General features: G+C 37.4%; 1 protein-coding gene across 4 annotated transcripts in view; it reads right to left on the bottom strand.

Moving 5' to 3' along the window:
• ZFAND6 (zinc finger AN1-type containing 6) overlaps window positions 1-22,596 on the bottom strand; it is a 54,946-nt gene that overhangs the window by 5,757 nt on the left and 26,593 nt on the right. For 2 of the 4 annotated variants that reach the window (XM_027520773.1, XM_027520775.1), the window contains exons 2-5: window positions 17,806-17,966; window positions 3,543-3,713; window positions 2,216-2,324; window positions 1,215-1,315 (exon numbers count right to left, since the gene is read on the bottom strand). In XM_027520773.1, the coding sequence (XP_027376574.1) occupies window positions 1,215-1,315; window positions 2,216-2,324; window positions 3,543-3,696 (364 nt within the window). In that variant the 5' untranslated portion in view covers window positions 3,697-3,713; window positions 17,806-17,966. The remainder of the gene's footprint in view (window positions 1-1,214; window positions 1,316-2,215; window positions 2,325-3,542; window positions 3,714-17,805; window positions 17,967-22,596) is intronic. The other 2 variants (XM_027520772.1, XM_027520774.1) reach the window with 1 other exon arrangement.

Raw genomic sequence — 22,596 nt, 5'->3', positions numbered from 1 at the left:
CCTGTTGAGAACAAACACATCATTGCCGTTTTCAACTGTCATCCAACTGAAAGCTTTAACATCACCTTTTACTTATTTCCCATGTCTAATGGATAACTAAATTTGGGGAATTTTTCTATTTCTCCTTTAAAAATACCCTTTGTCTCCACCCATCCTTAAACTTTTCTATTTAACTAAAAATAAAAAGTATTCACTTATAGTAATCATGAATATTTACAATATTCATAATTGCATGGAATATTTATCCTGATCAAACAGTTACATTCTCTTTCTACAGCAAAATGTGTAAGGAGGCAAATTATGCCAATCATTTGTTGGGCATGAAATCAGAGGAAGGGGAATTAGCTAGCTTAACTAAATTTTAAACTAAACTTTAGCAAACTTCAGCTAAGATTGCCAGGTATATCTGTCGTCACCCTGTGAACACCATGTACAGTGGAAGGGTTCAATAGGTACAGCATCGTGTCTGTTTAAATCACGTCACAGGTCAAGTGACACACAGCTCATCTTCAGGCTTCTTTCCCGAGTATCCTCCTCAATTAATACATCGTTTCCACACACTAGTAGAATATCATTAACCAAGCACAGATTTTTCACAGCATCCTAAATGCCTCCTCTACTAGCTCTGCCCATGAAGAAAGCCTTCATACACATATTCCAGTCTTCCTAGATTCACTTCACTTTGGTTCACATAATGGGGATACGAAGAGCATGGGCAAGAACTTGAGATGCCATGCTATAAATAAGAGTAACTGAATGTGACTGTTGCCCTGGAAGTCACATGTGGGGAAAGGGGGGGTCACTGCCAGTCAAAGTAAATAGATAATCCAAGTCCAAAGCAAGAGATTCCTCTTAAACCAGCAGCCCTGGTTCATGGGAGAGGGAAGAATATTTAGGTTAAAACAGACAAAACAGTAAAAGAGAACAGTATAACACAACCACTCATTCATTTAATTATATTGCTCAAACAAAACAGATTTTAAATTTCTATGTTGATGCTGATGACCTAATTACATATAAGTGGGAAAGGGCTCCCTACATTTCAGTCAATTAAATACTTAAGAATGTAAAACACCCTGCTCATAAAGAAAACAAATATAAAAAATATGTATCAGGCAGGTAATTTTAAAAACACATGCATCTAGGAGAGTGCCTGGCTAGGAATACTCAAACGTTAAATAAATGACCAAACATGTGCTAGATCATGTGCAAACCTTGCAGGTCTTCTGTTTCAGGTATTGCTTTGTCCACAGATGTACTGTCCACTTGGGAAGACGCTACTGATTCTGATAAAAGTGACTGATTTGACACAGGGCTAGAAAAGCAAAAATATTTAGATTTTAAAAGATGATCTCTATTCATGACTAAAAACTAAGTGATTAATAAGTAAGAGTTCAATATATCTAAGCAGATCATTAAGACAGGAATTAACCAGAAATGCTTTTTTTAAAAAAATAACTTTCACATAACTACAGAATTTTGAAACTTGAGACCAATTTGGACCAGAAATTTTTTGATTTTGAAATAAAGCAATAGTACGTGTCCACTGTGTATGAATTTACTAAATGAACACTAGTATGATAAAGACATGCTTCAGGAACCCTAACACAAAGTTGTATATGATGCACTGATGGACTCAGGAAAACTGGAAAAAGAAACTTCAGAGCAGAAACTTAGTATATGTTTCCTAACAGCAGGGTAAGAATGAAACAAATATTTCTGTGTTTCCAACTTCTAAAAGACTTCAGTTAAAAAGAAAATACACTACAATACAAATAGATATCAGGATGACATCGTGATATTACACAGAGAACAGGATCACACGATATTAAACAGAGAACCTGTGACAAAACCGTTTTTTAATACAAAGCACTAGTATTTCCATCAAAGGCCTATGACTAGAAGAACTTAACATGCTTCAAAAGGACTTCAGGGGTTGGTCAGGATACATATGAAGAAAAATAAAGAAAAAAGCTGTCTGAAAAACAAATCTTTTCATTAAATTTTAAGACAACTCCCTACTCTCACTGTAATGTAATACCAATAAAAAGATTTTTTTGACTAGTCAGTGATAATGAGATAGATATAAGTTTCTGCTAGTTAATCCTAAAGTGACTTTAAATAGTTTTCCTTAAATAACAGAACTGACCAGATATGGAAAAAATGCCTTACTTTTTGATAGCTCTCTGGCCACAGTTCCGAGGCAGCCTCTTACCTTGGCTGCACAGATGAAGCTGTTGAGTCTAGCGCTGACTGAGCCTCTGGGACACTACCGTCTGTGCACTGGACTGGTAAGGACTCAGACAGACTTGTGACAGAAGGCGCTGCAACAGGACCACATCGCATGTTAGTGACTCTGTGCCCTGGGCGGGCCAGCACCTTATCTAAAAAAACCAAGACCAGTTTCCCAGGAAATACAGTATACGGGTTTTGTTTTACTATGTAATATACCAGTTCATTACTTTAGCTAAAAGTTTTCAATAATTTTCCTATGAAAAGGATGCTAATTTTACCACATACAAAATATACATAGTCAAGACCTAAACTACTATTTTTTAGGATTATCGCACAAACTCTTTAATTCATAAATGTCTTCCAAATAATAGTGCACAATGAGATCTTTAAAATAAAAAAGAATTCAGCAGTAAGGCAAATGTTAAGTTCAGAATTAAAATCTGCACTCAGGTTATATTATTTTACCTGTTCTTCATAAGGCAAAAATGTAGATAATGATTTTACAAAACAATATAAGTAACTTATATTCACTTGATTTTAGCCTCAAGAAAATTTAAAGTCCAGCTTGAACAGGAAGCAATGATGAAATAGACTCCACAAGCAATTTTAAATGAACTAAGTAACAGCCTGCACTTTCATTAACCACAGAAACCTACATTCAGGCATTAACCTACATGAGAACTATCCTAAATGAGTAAAGTTCATGTTCAAAATCCCTTTTTACACAATCATTGAAGCAAAAGCCACATCAATTCCAGGAGAATCCTCTGACATAAAAACGCATAAAGAACTCAAGTGAACTGGGGATGAACAAACACCCTTTTCTCTGAGTCAAACTGCCCCCACCTCTCCTTCCTATGCAGAATGGAGGAAGGCTTTCTCTGAAATCATCTGTGGCTATCCATGTGGAACTCTCTCCTCCAACTACCTTGGCCTCAGAAGTCATCCTAGAGAAAAGAATCAAGGTCCTCCTACAGCCCCCACTCCTTCAGAGCTTATTTTCCAAGACAGCTCTACATACTTGGAGTGTGCATCTATTTTATTAATTAGTAAGATAAGAGTTCTTGAGCACAGCACGTAAGACTGAAATGGATCTACAGTAGTTCCTTTCAATGAGTGGAGATACTCCTCTTTCTCTTGCCCTACCACTGATCATTACAATATGTAATGAGACATTTTCCTGATGTAAATGTAGTAATTTAAGTACAGTGTGGAAGCAGGAAGAGGTGCTGGGTATCCTGTGCTACTAAGGTGTATCTCAGTTATGAACAGCGCTGTGTTTTACTTACCAGGTAAGAACTACTTACCAGGTGGGCTTATTCTACCATTACTACTATTCTGTCTTTGAAGATGTTCTTTATAGCACACTGAACACATGCCGTTCGTACGAGGGTTTCCATAAAATCCGCAGCCAGTGGAACAAAGCATAGGCACTTGGCTGTGATTAGTTTCTTGAGCCATGTTCCTCTGTTGCACACCTGAAATTTACACAGAATGAGCAGAGAACTCTGATACATACTACAATCATATATTATCCAAATCCGCTTTATGTAATAAAGGAAAATGCACATATACTCCTCCCCAAACCACTCTACAGCTGTCTGGTATAGAGAGAGGAAAAAAAAATATCGAAAGGATACAAAAACTGAACTTTTATCTCCGACCCTCACTGTACAAAAGGAGGATTGTACTGGCTCAAACAATGTTATGAACTAGAGAAAGATCTAAAGACTCCACACCATCAGAATGTTAAGAAAAATCCTTTAAGTCTAGTTCAGCTTGGACACCTAGGAATGAGAAATACAGTTTTCTCTTTGTTGTATTAGTAAGGCCTAATCACTTAACTTTTGCTTAAAAAAGTTTGTTTTAACTTGCATAATGTTTTCTGTTTAAAAAGCATTTAACATAATATCAATGCTGGTGAAGATGTGGAGAAATAGAACACTGGTAAAATGAGAAAGTGAGTCAGCCATTTTAGAAAGCGACATTGACAATTCATCTTAAGAGCCTTGTGAAAGACTGCCCTTTTGAACCCATCATCTCCTTCAACAGAATAACTTGGGTAGAATCAGAAAAAAATTATAAATACATTATGTGTATATACACACGGCATGTATTTCACAGCTTATTTATAATGCTGAAAAACCTATTAATCATCAACAAGGATCAGAAAGAATAAATCTAAGGATGGGAAAGCTAACAGATTTTTTTTTTTCTAATGTGTATCTTCTTTGTACTTTTAAAATCCTCTTAAATGAAGATACTACTATATAATTGGGGACAGAATATTTAAAGTACTTAAAATTTAAAAACAGGCAGAGGAATTGTTTGGGAACCACAGGCAATAATCAATTACAGCAGACAGAAGAACCCTGTGTGCCATTCCTCCCATACAGCAAGCGGTTCTTTGGCATGAATAACATGACAGAAGGTAATAACAAGTTCTATCTTATTTAAAAAACAACAACAACAAAAAGCCTCCCAAATGAAATGAAGGTTACTCCAAAATGGGTATAGGTGTCTTTACAGAGAAGTCTATGTTCAAACATCATAAATGATAAGACTAACAATGAAGGACAGTGTTTTGCCACTGAAGTCTTCTCGAATTGATAAACAATGAAAGAAACCTTCACTGTTTCCCACTAACAGATTTTTTTTTCACCTAAATTATCTGCAAACACTGTTGTGGATTGAGGGGTGAATGGGGTGGGTTTAATGCAAATTTCAGAACCAAGAGCAATAATGCATTTGACTGAATTATAAAACAAAGCAGGTTTAGGTTTAGGCCTAGGAATAGAATCTGAGATTTTGAAAAACATCTTTTTTACTTTATGAAGCCAAGTCATCTCAGAATCCAATGATGAGTAAACAGCAAAGGTGGTAAGAACCTGGAGCCTCATCAAGGAGTCAAACCATGACATACAGTACCATTACTAAATTCTTGATCATCATACTGTCACAGCAAAATTCTTAATTTATTAAATCCTGAGACCGAACACACACAACTTGTTAATATTTTGTGTGACAAACTGGGAAATACACATAAAGCATTCCTGTGGCATACAGAGGTATGGTGAGTGAAGAAAAAGCACTTGAACAATTATTTGAGTTACAAGCTGAGTCATCTTCACAGAACAGGTTTTTTGTTTCTGATTATTCAGACTTGATTATATCAGATATTTTCTCAGAAATGAATGAAGCCTGTTACTTCAAGAAAAATAACTAATGGTATTTATTGCCAAGGACAATATTTAAATAATAAAGTAAAAAAGCTTGACAAATAATTTTTAGAGAGTCTCTTAAAATGATTAGTGAAAAAAGTGAAAGTGAAAGTGTTAGTCGCCCCGCCATGTCCTAGTCTTTGTGACCCCATGGCCTGTAGCCCACCAGGCTCCTCTGTCCATGGGGTTCTCTAGGTAAGCATACTGGAGTGGGCTGCCATTTCCTTCTCCAGGGGATCTTCCCAACCCAAGAATCAAGCCCGTGTCTCCTGCACTGCAGGCAGATTCTTTACCATCTGAGCCACCAGGGAAGCTGATTAGTGGTGATATTAATGACATGTGAGTACTGGTTCTATTATCAACATTTGGGAGATCTGCATAAGCCAGGAAATCAATATTTTCTAAATGACCAACATACTATGGTACAAAATTATTCATGAACAAAACACTCACTCAAAGGGAAAGATAGACCTATGGGTTTCAGAGTAACAGGACAAAACATTTTTACACAGTATGAGATTCTACACTGTAACTTATCCCTTTAAGAAACTACAAATTGTCACATTTTGGTGTAATACCAAAGAAGAGAGACATCTACTATCTGAAAAGGTTATCAAAATACTCCTTCCTTTTCCTACATATCTGTATGACACCAGCTTTCTTTTTTTAAACATTGTTCAGTTCAGTTGCTCAGTCGTGTCTGACTCTTTGCAACCCCATGAACCAACAGCCTGAATACGGAGGCAACCATGAGAATCCAGCTGTTTGTTCTAAGCCAGACCTTAAAGAACTTGCAAAAATGCATAACAATATCATGTTTCTTACTGAACCCTTTGAAGGTGGAGTTATTTTTCACAACAACTTTTAAATAAATTAATAACTAATAAATATTTGTGATTCTCTCACACTTTAATTTGTAATATGATAAAATTTTCACAAGATATGACAGACAAAGGCTAAAAGTCTTCAACGTACTCAGTAACTTTTGAGAACTCAAAGGTCCTGAAACCAAAAATTCTGAGAACCTGCTGCTGTAACCAGCACGGCAAGCAGCACCAGCTCAAGAAGACAGACTCTGACCCTGGAGATGGGAATACAAAACCCCCTTACTCTGTATGTATAAAACAGATGTACATATAATATATACTATAGATAACTGCATCTGTGGAATTAAATTTTTATGGAGGTAGGAAGCCAATAAGGAAAAAACTGTTTCTAAAGACTCCTGGGAGTGGGGTGGGGGGGCTATAAAGGAAAAAGATTGAGACTCAGTGTTCTTACTTATTTTCACGGCTTGCTGGATCTTAGTTCCCTAACCACAGATCAAACCTGGGCCCTGGCAGTTAAAGTGCCGGGTTCTAACCACTGGACAGCCAGGGAATTCTCAGGAAACACTGTTCTAAATCACCAACTATTCTATACTGCATATTAATGACATTAAAATTATATAAGAATTAAAAACTTTCCCTACCAGTACTGACAAATTTTTCAGTATATGCTGGCAATTACAAGCATCCAGAAAAGAGACTGGAGAAGGAAATGGTAACCCACTCCAGTATTCTTTCCTGGAGAATCCCAGGGACAGAGTAGCCTGGTGGGCTGCCGTCTATGGGGTCACACAGCCGGACACGACTGAAGTGACTTAGCAGCAGCAGAAAAGAGAACTATCTTATATCTATAAAAACTCAAGCAGAGAGTCACAGGTAAGAAGTACAACATGACCACGAAGCTTTTTGTATCACAATCTCTGCTTTTGAACAGTAAGACTAAAATTCAAAATGTTGTAACAATTTCCCCAAGCCAAAATACCCTGCACAGTAGCAAATCAGCAGTAATTTTTTAAGTCAAAAGCTTTCAAAAACTATTATCATGGCAGATAAAAAGCACAAAGGATTTCACAGGAAAAGAAGAGAGAAATAAAAGGAAAAAAATCAGTTTTATTTATTCATGGTTAGGCCACAAAATGTAACTTTTCATGAGGATTCAGAAAAAAGACCAAGAGCCACAAAAGGGTGTCCTAGTTTATCTTTAAGTGTAGTGGCAAAGATGGGGTGGCTCTGGAGAAACTGAAAGTCTGGTGTCCCCATGCTCTGGTACTTTTTTGGTAGGTAACTAGGAAGGGCCCACAAACCTGGCATTCAGGAAGGAAAAGAGGAAAGAGAAGGAGAAAGCAGAACAATTCCTTGATTGCTCTAGGTATTGTGGGATTATAGATAGAACCACAAATCCAAGGAGGTAAAGACTGAGATCGCCAGAGAAAAATGGATCAGCACGGTGGAATTGAAAAAAAAAAAGGTACTAATTAGAAGAGAATTCAGAAAATGTGATTTGACTCTTAACATTCATTATCAAATCCACACCTGACTGTGAAAAATGGATCAGCACGGTGGAATTGAAAAAAAAAAAAGTACGAATTAGAAGAGAATTCAGAAAATGTGATTTGACTCTTAACATTCATTATCAAATCCACACCTGACTGTCCTCTCTACCTTCCTCAGATACTTACTCAGAGCTTACTATGGGCCACAAACCACTTTCATTGTTTTATTTATATTACCTCACTTAATTCTCTCCAGAACCCTATGATGTCAGTATTAGTGATATCCCCATTTTAAATGAGAAAACTGATATTCAGAGAAAGTTAGTAACTTGCCCAAGGCCACATATCTGTAAGCTCTGAGGTCAATGTCCTTTTTTTTTTTTTTTCCAATCAAAAACAAAATTTAAAGAGGATGACTTTCAAAGTCCATCCTGTCCTGCCAAACCTACAAATTTGGGAACATTCACGAATTCTTACTCTTTTCATTTAAAGATAATTTAAAATTTCATTCATTTACTCAACCTTAAGGTTGAATATGCAGCTTTTTAAAATTTTTCATTATGCAGCTTTAATTAGCTTAACTAAGTTCTTGAGAAACTTTTTTCCTATATGTCTTTTAACCTAAGAAATTTTCATTAGCATAAAAAATTCAAGATCAAATACTTTTAAGACGACAAAGAAAGTTCATTACTAATTATTAAAATTCTGACAAAAGAACGGCAATGAATGAATGCAACATAGACTCAATTATAACTGCAAATACATGTCAAACTTATTTCACTCTACTTCATTCCCTAGACTTCAGTCACCAAGTTCCAATAATTTTCATTTGGAAATATCTCATGCTCTTTTCTTTTCATCCCAATTCTGATTCTCATTTCATACCTGGGCTATTTTAATAGTATTTTTCCTTCTGTTCTACTGCCTCTCCTCAATATCCATTTATTTAAATTCTCCTAGAACACCAAGTTCTCATCATATTTCTTCCAGTTTAGTTATTCTATATTTGCCCCAGGAAGGAGTACTAGACCTGGGATTCTGAGCTCTACATAATTTACCGTAACCAGTCCAATTTCCCTGCAAAGTAAATGCCGAGTGCAAAGTGAATAGGCTTGGGGTCAGAGCCCAGCTTTGCTGTTTTTATTGCCTATAAGAGCTTGAACATGTTACTAAACTTCCCTAGGTTTCAACTCCTTAAAAGGGTGTTCATATTTATATAACTAGATTAAGTAATACAATGTATACAGAAGGCATCCATAGAGTACCTGGCACAGAGTGGAAACTCAGTAACTGCTCTATCTCTGCTCTGCCTAAAAGCAGAGGCTCCTTTGCTCCCATCTGTTTGAAACAAATCATGCTCATTGCTGGAAACAAAAATCTAACTCATACTGCTCCTTCCTTCATAATTCTAACTCATACTGCTCCTTCCTTCATAAATGCCATCCGCTTCTTCACTTTGCCTACAACAATCCTATTCAGGAATCAGCTTAAATTCTACCTCTTCTGGTTTCGTTTTTGTCCACCTCGATCCTCCTCTGTTTTGTATTCCAACACACACTCTCTGTACCACCTTTTGGGGGCACTTAAGCTCACCCATTATTCAAATGCTTTACAGGTACACAAGTCATTTCCCTTTTCAAATTCCCTTTTTGCCTACTATGAATAATACAAAGTATTTTGTTGAATACACACATTTCATTTTTGTTGGACTATTCACATCAGGCCCCCCAAAAGGGTTATTTTCCATTGAAAAGGGGAGAAAACAGACTGATGAAAAATGTTTCAACCACAGTACCCATGATTCATATACTGAAACAGTCACCCAGCAAGAATGATCAGTAATCCAAACCAGTTATAAAAGGCACGTATAATTTTTCATTTCATTGTTCTCCCTCCTCCTGAAATAAATAGGGAGGATATATGGTTTACAATGACAAATTAAATACAGAAGTTGTGAACTGGCAAACAAGTGAAATCTGACCCACAGGCATGTTTGGTTAGCCAGCACATATTAATTTTTTTTAATTAGTTGTTAACTTCCAAAAGTTGGGGAAATGTCAAATAAAAAATCTCAGATTTTCAGCTCCTCTTGAAAATAGCAAAACCTGACAACAGTAGACTGATGTTCCCAAAATTAAACCTATCAGCTTGGATCCTTCTCAGAGAAAGCCTATACTCTCCAACTCAAGGCTACCTTCACTTTCAGTTAGTTACCTGGCTCATAAGCATCAGAGTTTTAATTCTTAGGTTAACACCTACAACCTTTTCAACTTGGAATCATTACCATTTATTTCAGGAGAAGAAAGAAATATACATGCTGAGTTACATAAGAATGCCTACTAAACTTCGAACTAAAACTGCAGGCGCAAAGTGATAAGACAAGCTTTCCCTTTGCCCCTGGCCTTTACCACTCAAAACTGGCTAATCCTCTGCAATTTTATCAAATGGAAATCTCAGAAAAGAGCAAAGTAGTTGAACACTCTTCTGTAATTTGTTTTATTAATAATAATTGATCAAAGAAGAATACCCATTCTGTCACAGGTGTTTGAGATTAATGTCTCCTGATAGCATATAGTAATTTCCCACAGAGGTTCTCAGCATTTGGCTCCATCAGCTATCATATAGGCAAGAGACATATGTTCTGGGGGTCAAGAATCTCTGCAAAGGTTATAGAAAACCTAGGGACATTTATAAAGTGAACAGATGAAAGAGTAGAAGACGTGGTGATGATGCTGTTCACTCTGATAGTCTAGGGTTACCCTGTTCACTCTGAGTTAGGGTTCCTACTGTACTGAGGGTGCCCTGCAGCTCTCTCTCTGTACAGCAGTTCCTAGGCCCCTATGTTAGCTTGTCTTTCCTGCTGCTGTGTGGGCTGAAGGACAAAATGGCTTGAGTCCAGCTAACACGAGGATGACATCCTGGGGGATACCACATATTCCTTCCCTGCAAATAATCCATCAGTTTCAACACACTAAGTTATACAAGGATAAGAGACCTCTGAGCCAATTCTAGTATACTCAAACCTCACTTCCCTGGTTATTGACATAAAGACGTTTTCACTGACCAGCACAACAGGTCTCACAAATTGAGGCCACTATGGTGCTTCCAGGTGAAGAAGATAGGCTTCAGGAAAACTGACTGGCATTCCCACCTTAGATGACTCTACTCTGCTGCACTCAAAAATGTGTAAATCAGGGGCCAGCAAACCTTTCTGTAAATGACCAAATAGTAAATATTTTAGATTTCAAGGCCATGCAACCTGTTACAATTATTCAATTCACTGTTGTCACATCAAAGCAGCCACCAACAATGTTCCAATAGAACTGAACTTAATGACCACCAAAATTTGAATTTCCTAGAATTTTCACATTATAAAATGTCCCTCTTGGTTTTTACCTTCACCACTTAAATATACAAAAGCCATTCTTGGGTCATGTGCTGAACAAAAATAGGTGATGAACGAAAAGTCTGCCAATTCCTGGATTAAATAAGCAAATGGTGTTAATGTAATCATCACCGGAGAGAATGTGGGGAGTCTAGGTGGGCCTGGGACTCCCAGGGGCAGAGGTCCTACTAACTGTGGGACTCTCTCTAATCCAGACAATGTAAATTTAAAGTATTATTTGCTCCCTAACCTTCATCTCTTAATTAAGTATATGTTCATCACCCAATAAGGGGAAAAAACTATGAAAGGCAATATTTCACACAAATCTTTAACAGCAGGTATAGTTTACACAGAGTTGTAGCTATGATGGGAAAAAGGACAGCAAGGTTCTTGGTACAAACTGTCCTCTATTTAGCACACTGCTTTCTATTCACCAAGGCTATATAAATAACATCCATGGTGTCTTAATCATTATAAAAGCATTTAATAACTGGACATGAAGATATCATATTCCTGAACTGACAGTTTCTGTCTGCCTGGTACATTTTCCTCCTTACCCTTTCAGATAGTAGAACCTCTCTCTCACTTGCTGAGATAGGTCTAACCCCGCCTCCTCAGAGCCAGACCTGTCTCAGGGGTGGGCATGTGATCCGAGTCTGGCCTATGACTCAGTCACTCCTCCCTGGAACTCACTGGTACTGCTGAGAGAGAGGCAGGCTTTGCTGTGATGACACTGAGACAATACCATGTAAACCAGGTGCCAGTCTCCAAGGCGACCCCCAGAGAGCCCCAGGATTCCTGGCATTCAGGCCCTTGGTAGTCCCCACCCGCATTTTCTGGGTGTTGGTCTGGATAACAAAAGAATGCTGTGCACGTGATGGTCCGTAGTCACGGCAGACGCTGCACGCTGTGGCTGCTGCCCTGCTCTCTCTCGTGGATCACTCGCTCTGGGGAAGGCCCGACGGTGCTGTAGGGAGGGACCCAACTGCTCAGTGACTGAGGCCTCAGGCCACGAGGCATGTGAGTGAATCTGGAAGCAGACCCTTCAGTCCTGGTGAAGTCTTCAGATGACTGCAACCTCTGCTGACATCTGAGCTGCAACCTCATGAGAGACCCTGAGTCAAAATTACACAGCTAAGCCGCTTCTCTATTCCTCACAGAAACCACGTGAGACAATAAACGTTTGTTGTTTGAAGCCATTAAGTTTTGGGGGTAATGTGCTATATGGTTATTGATAACCAATACAGTTATTGATACATCTGTCTCCCCTGCTTCTCTTACTACCTTCCTATGGTGTATTTTCAACACAGCAGCCAGTGATCATGTTAAATCTAAAACAAAGCACACTGCATGCTTGCTCAAAATCCTCCAGTTGACCAAGTAAAAGCCAAACTCCCTACCGACATAGAGGCGCTTTATAATCTGTTCCCCCATTACCTGACCTCCTCTCTCCCACTCCTCCGGATCACATACACTGCCAGGTATGCTCCGGTCTTAAGGCCTTTGTAACTGCTATAACTTCTACCTTCCAGAAGTCACTAGGAGGACAGGAGTCCCTCATCTACTTCAGGCCTTTGCTCACCTGTCATCTTCTGAAGGAGGGTTTCCCTCATCCACCTATTTGAAATAACCACCAGCATCCTTTATTACCCTATCCAGTTTTATTTTTCTTCAGTGCCCTTATCTTAATCTTTACTATTAAATTACACTTATTTCATCTATCTTCCCTCTACTAAAATGTTATCTCTGTAACAGCAGCGACTCTGTCCATTTTGTCCACTGATAACTTACAAAAATGCTTGGCACATGGTAGATATTCAGTATTTGCTGAATACGTGAATTAAACTGTGTTGCAAAGTAGCAGCCTTGTACTACAACCTGCAGGAAATAAGCATTTACCCCAAAGCAAATAGGCTGCAATAGGCTCCTTCTAAAGAAACTGAATTTGCTGTTCGAGACAGGATCTAGGTTTGCCAGCAAGGACCACTAAATGTTATACAGTTTGTGCCCTGAACAAAGATGCTCAGCCTCACTCTCTTGAGCTTCGGGGTATTTTTTCTAATTCAGTTCACTCAGAGAGGGCTTCATTTAGCAATGTGCTTAAGCTGGCACACCATGTTGTTATTTTATAATGAAAGTTGTAGTCAATTTTATGTTCTCAATTTTATGCAGGTTCCATATTGCATATCTTAAAGAATTTGACATAGTCATTATCTGCACAAAACAATTCAATATCCTTTTTTTGCAAAATAGGGAACCCAGTCAAATCTTCCCATTGGTTCCCATATTTATGTGTTTTCATTTACTTTTCTTCTCCAAACGACTAAATAAATGGGCATAGCTCTGTTCCAATAAAACTTTTATTAACAAAAAGAGGTGGTAATGGGCTTCAGTTTGCCAATTCCTGTTCCAGAGCAATGGCAGGTACACAAGAGGCACTCAAATATAAGACATGAAAAAACACCTTCAAAACTATGCAGTTTAGAGTGTGATCAGAAAAGATACAGCAAAATTAAATGATTATAGGTCGATTTTTCTTTTTATCCCAGTTCTTCATTTAAGGGGCCTTGCTTATACACTTGTGCTGCCTACTGCTCTCTGAGGTACCATAAAAGATGAAAGTTATGACAGACGGCTCTGCTTATAAGGATCAGTGCAAGTGTTAGGATAGGAATACGGATGTGTGACTTTCATGTATATACACAGATGTCACTTTTAATTTCAATAATCCCTATGACCCACAAAACTATAAAATGCACCCAAAACACTCTACTTTCATAGAGTTCCTCCCTTCTTTTTAATCAGTTAAAGAAACTGAAGTTAGGCATGTCAATTGACTCCTTCAACTCCCTTTTAATACAATATGTACAACCTTCAGGTCTTAACTCTAACTGCCCCACTGGTACCACAGGATATTTCCAGAAAAGTTAAGTAGAGAGGGGGGAAAACCTGACCCAATGGCCCAATCTGAAAAGGTGGTGGAGAAGAGGAAGAACACCAAACACAGAAAAAGGTACCAAAGCTGTAAACCTCTTGCCAATTCCCTGAGATTTTTCACATCTCTTTTAAAATAATCTCCCATTTCCCTTTTTCAGTTAGAATGGATATCTGTTCCAATGTGTTCTGGCCCCTGATTAGATTCCAGAAAACAGCAAAATCTTACAGAACATAAAACCATGTTTCTACTTCTTCCTATTAGAAGCAGCAGAAACACACACACACACACACCACATTTCTACACACACAATGAGTGATGACCAGTGCTGACTCCAGACTACTTTAAGGTTTAGCAGGACCATCTCCAACAGAGGAAGATTCTCTTATAATAAAACACTGGTACTGAGTCCTTCCTGAGAGACTTAAGTTTGCCATCCATTACATTGCCAAGCTTTCAAAGGTGCTTCTAGATTAGAAAGCACTCTTCCAGCATTAAACTGACAGAACTCAAGACCTTCAATACTGCTTAGTTCATCCATCCATGCCTTATTTTAAAATATCATTATAATGACTCTAGTCAAAGCTATGATTTTTCCAGTAGTCATGTATGATGTGACAGCTGGACCATAAAGAAAGCTGAGTGCCAAAGAATTGACGCTTTTGAACTGTGGTGTTGGAGAAGACTCTTGAGAGTCCCTTGGACTGCAAGGAGATTCAGTGAGTCCATCCTAAAGGAAATCAGTCCTGAATATTCATTGGAAGGACTGATGCTGAAGCTCCAGTACTTTGGCCACCTGATGCCAAGAACTGATTCAATGGAAAAGACTCTGATACTGGGAAAGACTGAAGGCAGGAGGGGAAAGGGATGACAGAGGATGAGATGGTTGGATGGCATCACCAACTCAACGGACATGAGTTTGAGCAAGCTCCGGGAGCTGATTATGGACAGGGAAGTCTCGTGTGCTGCAGTCCATGGGTCACAGAGTCAGACACGACTGAGTGACTAAACTGATACTGACTTTGCTGAAGTGCCTAAAAATCACTTGACCTAAAACTCAGAGAAAATATTCCTAACTTTAACCAATATTCCTCAGTAAGTATTTTCCCTTCCTTTCTTCCTCTTGTGTGGAGTTACATCTGACACCAAGACCAATCTTTCATGTTCTAGACAAATACAGCTGCGTGTCATCAAGATATGCCATGTTTAAAGTAAATATATTACAGATTCAAATCCAACCATCTAGAACAGCACTGTCCAATACACTTAGCCACATATGTGTACTGAAAACTGAAACTTGGCTAGCTAATACAGCAGAAGGAGAACAGAAGGCAGGAGAGTAAGGTTCTCTATTCTACTGATCAAGAGAGATCTTCCATGATACCCAACTGAAAATACCCTCCTTTTTGAATTTCCAATTCTAGATCCTAAAGCCTTACAACTGATTACTTTAAGGACTTGGAATAGGCCACTTACTATTATTCCTTTCAAAGAAGAAACAAAAGATTAATAATAAAAGTAATAATTTGCAAGTATCGATGACTCACTTAAACCTCACAATACCCCATATCAGGTAACAAATTATTACTGTATCTATTTTACAGATTAGAAAAGTGAGTCACAGAAAGGTTTAAGTCATTTGTTCACTATCATGTTAGGATCTGAATCTGCAGCCTGACTGTACACCCTGGGCCCTTAACCATGCATGTTACATGGCTTTCAGTGTAACTCAGGAACTCCATGTTACTGCATATTGCAAGACACAACAACATAAGAAGTTAAAATATACATATGATCTAGGCAAAACTCTGTCACAGAAGTGAGTGCAAGATCAACAAGAAGCCTATGTGGTATGCTAAGGGTAGGGCAGGCCAGGGACAGAGCAGAAGCAGAGTTTACGAATGGTGCTCACTCTCTCCTGCAAGCACTTCCTAGCCCAGGAAACTTAATTAGCTCCTCAGCACTCTGCTCTACCTGCTCAGTAGAATAATAACACAGACACGAAGAATCATCTCAGAGCGATAGAAGGAGAAATGTAAACAGGACCAATCTATTGGCATACAGTTTCCCCCAAATCCTCCATAGTTATATACAAGCTTCTCTTGTTTCCTACTGTGTGTCCTTTCTGCCTAATTTTATCTTTAAAAATCTAACTTTCGCCTATGGCTGATTCATGTTGATGTTTGACAGAAAACAACAAAATTCTGTAAAGCAATTATCCTTCAATAAAAAAATAAATAAATCAAACTTTCACTAAGTATGTACTAAAGGCTTCCTTCACCTACATTTTCTTTATTCGACAATAAAGAAACACTAAGAGAAGAGCATAGAGTGCTAGAGTACTGCACAAAATAGTACCAAATTAAACTCACCCTTTACAGGGGAAATACCAAATGATTGTAAACTGTAGAGTTAAACCTCATATTATAGACCTTAAAACCTTACTAAAGTGAGACTTGTCATCATTAAACATGATTTCTTTAGAGCTACTGAAAAATTAGGACTAAGGTAACCCCTGGGGATTCATACAGTACTGTCCATTTACTGACCAGCCCAGAAAAGGAAAAAAAAAAAAAAAATCGACCAGACTGAAACTTCAAGTTTTTTAACTACTTTTGAATGTATCTATATTCCTCTCTTCATTTCTGGCATGTACTCTTTGACTACTTTCATAAGAATATCCATATTCACTACATGTTCTTCATTATGCTTTCTAAGAGCCTCCTCACTCACTGATTCTAAAATCAGTCAATTTTTATTTTCCTTCAGTCAACACATTCTGATGTGAAAGAGAAAGTAAGCTCATCTTACTGCAAACAGCATTTCTTTTATTTCATAGTTCCCTAAATAGTTAATAAGATTTGACAAATCTTAACCTCCATGGTCATCACACTGCTCATGGCAATGTCTTATATTTTAATTATCTTTTCTATAAAACCATACGTTTCTCTACTGCGGGAAACATTCAATTAAGAGTCTTACTCCTAAAAAAAAAAAAAAAAAAAGTCTTACTCCTAAATCCATGAAGGAGGAGGAAAAAACCCAATACAAAAACAAAAAAAGAAAGTAGAAAAAAAAAATCAGACCCCTCTATTCCAAAATGATTCTTAAGGTGATAGCTTTTAGTAAGAGAAAAAGGAGAATTCTTCTTTCCACAGGAATTTATATTAACTATGTTAAAAACAAAGTTGGCACGTGTAAAAGACTTCTAACTACATTCAATAAACTAGAGTTCCTTTATTTTGAAGTACATACTCTCTCTGATTAAACACAGACATTATAAAAATTATTAATTACAATTTAAGTTATTAAATTATTTCCAAGAACTATTTTCTATATAATATCTAACACATCATACTTCCAAAATACATTTTATGATTGATTAAAATATTTATTTTAAAAGGATGAAATCAACTATAAAATAGAGTGATCTACAGAATTTTCTTCTTTTGCTTCACAATAATAGAATAATGAAAAAAGAGCATGGTCACTAATGATACTTAGTTGTTAAGTTTTATTCTCAAAAATACTTTATAAATAAAAACCTATCACCCATTCCACCCTCAACATTCTACCCACCAGAAAAAAACAGACCCTAAAAAATACCTCATCATGCTGACTTAAGTGTATCTTTAAGTACTTTAGATTTTAAAACTGTAAGTTATTATTATGCCTAAGTACACAGTGTTACAGGCTTAAGTCTACTCACACAGTTGAGGTTGATGAGCAAACAGCTGTCCTGTATCTTGAGACAGACATTAGCTTCCTCCCTTCCCTAGCCTCATAAGCAGCTACTTAAAGTTTGAGTTTTATGCAAGAAAACATTTTAAAGCCTTCAGTGTTTTATTGCAGCAGACTTCAGATTCATTCCTGTAACACATTTAACATGAAAGAGAGTTGAGACAGTTCAAATTAACTATGCACACTTTAATTGTCTACAAGTTTAAGGAGTGCTTTCACTCTTACAGCTACATAAAAAGGGGTGCAATGTAAAATCAGGAATAACATTTCACTTGCTATCTGACACCAATGTATGTAACAGAACAATATGTAACTGTAACATATAGATTTTTCTACCTTTTATAATCATTTATACTCAAAGTAAGCAAAACTAGGTCTTTCTTTTTTTCCCTAAAGTTTAGCTTATTTCTTTGGCATAAATAACCACCAATGAAAGAACTTTTTTTATAAAGAGACAGTCAATGGGGTGCCCTGAGTGTACCAAGAATATCCCTGGGGACCCTCTGACTAAGGAGAATAAGACTCTTGGTCCTGTTGTGATACAAAGAGGAGCTATACTTCTAACATTACAATGAAAGGTTACAGCACATTTCCCCACAGACTCAAATTCCTATATTATAATTATTGAAACAGGTTCTCCAAGTGTTCTAGACAGCTTATCTGGAAAATAAAATTGTGTTCAATCAATATGTCCTAAAATACCTGGATAACTGTTCCCCCAATATGTGTGTATTAATAAACTCAGTTTCCATAGTAAATTTTAGGAAAAGTTTTAGGATTTCACAAAGTTATTTACTATTTATATTAACAACATGGTTTTAAAATGCTGTAATAAATAGCATACAAACACTCAAAATTCACTGGCTAATTTTAAAAATATTATTTAATGCTGAAAAACTGATTGTGTATTTGCTATGCACTAAAAGGCTAAAGGTTTTAGGATTCAGTCAAAATAACTCAAATGTTTGTTACTTTATAATCTACTTATAATGGACATATAAATAATTTAAGAAATGACTCTAAACTTTATCAAAGTTGTCACTGATAGAATAATATTCACATAAGTTAAAATATTTATTCAAGAGTCTAACTGTGCTTCAGTAACACTAAAACGTTCTCATTTTCACCACAGATTTAAATGAGCCTACAATAAAAAACAACAGCTAAAAATAAACTGCACCAATCTTGGGTGTAAAAATAGAAGCATCCTTTCTATATAATAACAATAAACATTTGATGAGTGATGACAGTGCAACAGACACCATTCCCAGAATTTTACATGCACACTTAATCCTCATTCCCCCCTAAAAGGTGGCTGCAATTATTACCAACTCTTTTCAGATTATGGAACTCAAGTTCAGAGACGTTACGAACTTGCTGAAGAGGACAGAGCTAATAAGTTGAAGAGACAGAACTTGAATCCAGATTTATTCGACTCCAAAGCCTCGTGCTCAAACTAGATTATAAGCAACAGCAATCTTGTAGTGAATAAACCGTATCTGGAACTGATATAAACCATATCTGGAACTGGTATCTGGATTTGGTGCTAGATCTATGACATTAATAAATGAGTGTTAGCAGGAAACCAAGAGTATGATTATAAACTCAGGAAAGCTCTCTCTCACAACAAACAACTGTTAGAAATGGGAGTAGTAACTGAGAGAAAAGACAAAAGTGGAATGCATTCTGAGGGGCTGTTACAAAGAAGAAAACAGCAGGCTTATCTCACAAGTGGCATAGAAGTACAAAATTTGAAATAATGTGTCAAAGTCTCAGAAGAGAAAATCCAGTTCAACACAAAATACTTTATAAAGCCAAGGAAACCAACAGCTGGAACAGACTCCCTCCTATACTACTGGGTTTGTGCAATCAAAGATTTGAACTTCAACCACCATACTAACAATAGATTCTGGCAAAACTGCCAAAGAATGTTAAAATTTTTTGAGGATGAAAGTTTGATGATGAAGAGCATATATTAAATCTCAAAGTATCTCCCCAGAAATTGCTTACTGGAAAAAGGAAAACAGTAACTTTCCCACACTAATGGGAAGATCAAAGCTGGTATCACTGCAAAGAGTACAAGTGGACACACTCCTCCTGATGAGAGGCCCTGAGAATCACACGCAGTAACGCAGCATTCCTGCTCACCTCTTACATCCAATCACTGCGACACCTCCTACATTCAATCACAAGGACACATCAGACAGATCCCAATCAAGGGAGATTCCGTAAATAAATGGTCTGTCACTCTTCAGAAGTGTCAGTGTCACAAAAGACAAAGAAAGGCTAAGGATAGGGTTCTGATTAAAGGAAACTAGAGACATGACAAGTCAATAAATGATTGAAGATTGGATCCTAGACTGGAAAAAATTTATTAAAGAACGTTACTGAGGAAACTAGAGAAATCTGAATGTGGGCTGTGTGTTAAAGAAGTGTATTGTATCAATTTCCTTGATAACTGGAATGTCCTTGAAACTATAAGAATGCTGTTCTTAGATAATACACGTCTTTAGGTACTACATGGTAAAGGGACAGGATGCACGCAACTTCTCAAAAAGTTCAGAAAAAAATAAAGTGATAGCCCAAATGTAGCAAAATGTTAACAATGAGTGAATCTTGCCAGGGGGTAGATGGGAACTATTTGTATTATTAATGCAATTTTCTATAATTTCAAAATTATACTTGAGAAAAATAAATATTTGGACCTGATGTTCTCAAGGAGTTCAACCAGATACCGAACAAGAGAACCATCATTTCCTATAGCCATCTCTGTACACTCAAATCCAACCCAACAGCAGTCTAAACTGATTTGTGACTATCCATTTTAATCAATTATAAGAAGCAGTGCTCTCATTTAAAACATCGATGTGAGAGCTAAAGATTCAAGTGAATGTCCACCTCTTCTCAACCCTGTTACTCTATGCAGTTAGAGACAAACTTCTACAAGACAGCACAGCTATTCTTCAACTGGATACGCGGTAGTGGGTGTGTCCTTGCTAAAAACTCCAAATTAAGTTAATTTCTGGGTATGCCAGGTAGCAAAGCATTACCAAAGCCAAGAGATAATCAGTGATCAGTAACCTACAAGGGAAATACCGTTAATAAAACAAACGTCCCACCCAAGCAAATCCTGCACTGCCCACAATAAGCGGACATGCCACAATGACTACAGAGCACCTGGAAAAGACAAGAGAATGTTAATCACTGAGAGGCCCAGGTATAAATGGATAATATACAACATTTCAGTGGTCTAAATCCACAAAGAGAGGGAGGAAAAAAGGAAAGGGGGAGAAAAAAAAAGAGAAAATAGGAACACAGGCAAGAAAGAAGAAAATCCTGACAGCGACATACCACTTCACTGATTTCACATTCTCCTTTCCCTCCAATGGCTTAACACACTCTCCCTCACTTTAATTTATCTTCAATTGTCTTTTACTAACTGTAAGAGTCAGTCTCTGCAAGATGGCAAGAGCTGTTAAGAGCACAGCTTTGACTACACAATCATTATTTGCATCCTATGCCTATACTCCATTTTTGTTTTACTTGTCAGGAGGCCCAGAACAGTAGTAGATTTAGTAGTAGTAGTAGTAGTAGTAGTAGTAGATACTACAGTAGTAGTAGAATCTAGATTCCTACTAGATTTCTCTAGTAGGAAATCTCACAAACGGTTCACCTTGAAAAGGAACAGAAAAACACATCACCTCGCTCATAGCCTAAAAGAGACAAAGGCAGGAACTGGAGGGAAAACAAGGGTCAGGACAAAGAAGAAGGGATGATTTAGTCTCTTATACTAATCTGGATACACCCTCTGTCAGGTATGAGCAACCTAACTGGTAGAATATTCACTGGTCCTTAAGCTAATTCCAAGTCAGGAGCACTGTTACTGAACTGTGGCCTTCTTTCAGGCAAGCTCTGTATCAGATTAATCTTTGATATAGCACCAAACGCTACCTTGTTTAAAAAAAAGGCACTTGAATAGGCACTTGTAGAACTGTTGTTGTTTAGTCGCTAAATTGTGCCTGACTCTTTGTGACCCCAGGGACTGTAGCGCACCATGCTCCTCTGTCCTTGGGATTTCTCAGGTGAGAATACTGGAGTGGGTAGCCATTTCCTTCTCCAGGGGATTTTCCCCAGCCAGGGATCTAACCCTTCTAGTATGGATTCTACCCAACTAGAAAACAGGCAAAATTATTTTATCCCAAACCCTGCCTTCTCTCACTTTTTCTCAGATAGCATGTGTCAAATACTCTCCAGTACCAAACCTATCTGCTAGCTCTACAAACTTTTCCTCTGATCTCGATTCAAAACTCCAATTCCCTAAATGCTGCAGGCAAACAGTTATAATAAAAGGATCAGAACAACTCATACTGTGAATGAAATATGACCAACTCAAGCCTAAAAATTTAATCCAATTTTAAACCTAAAATCTCTAGCTCAAATATGGGATGTGCACATGGGCATCTGTATGTGTACCTGTGTATGTATTTTGGAGGACAGGGAGCAAATTTTCAGGTATCACCTACCTGCTTCTAAATCAACTCTTAACCTACACTGCCAAGGGACTGTTAACACATACACATGTGAGTCAGAAAATACAGCCCACTTCAGAGCTCTATTAAGTCAGATCAACATGGTCTTCGTCTGAATTTCCAGCAAACCTCTAATACAGGACACAGCAAATCATGAACCTTTACCTGTATTTGCCATATTTCCTTAGTTCTTCCGTATTATACAGGTCCCAACTTTGAAGAGAAAGGGA

The sequence above is a fragment of the Bos indicus x Bos taurus genome, chromosome 21 (assembly GCF_003369695.1).
Source record: "Bos indicus x Bos taurus breed Angus x Brahman F1 hybrid chromosome 21, Bos_hybrid_MaternalHap_v2.0, whole genome shotgun sequence".
In the NCBI taxonomy this organism is placed as follows: Eukaryota; Metazoa; Chordata; class Mammalia; order Artiodactyla; family Bovidae; genus Bos; species Bos indicus x Bos taurus.
Note: the sequence above shows the minus strand (reverse complement) of the source record. Positions and strands in the feature narration are given on the sequence as shown.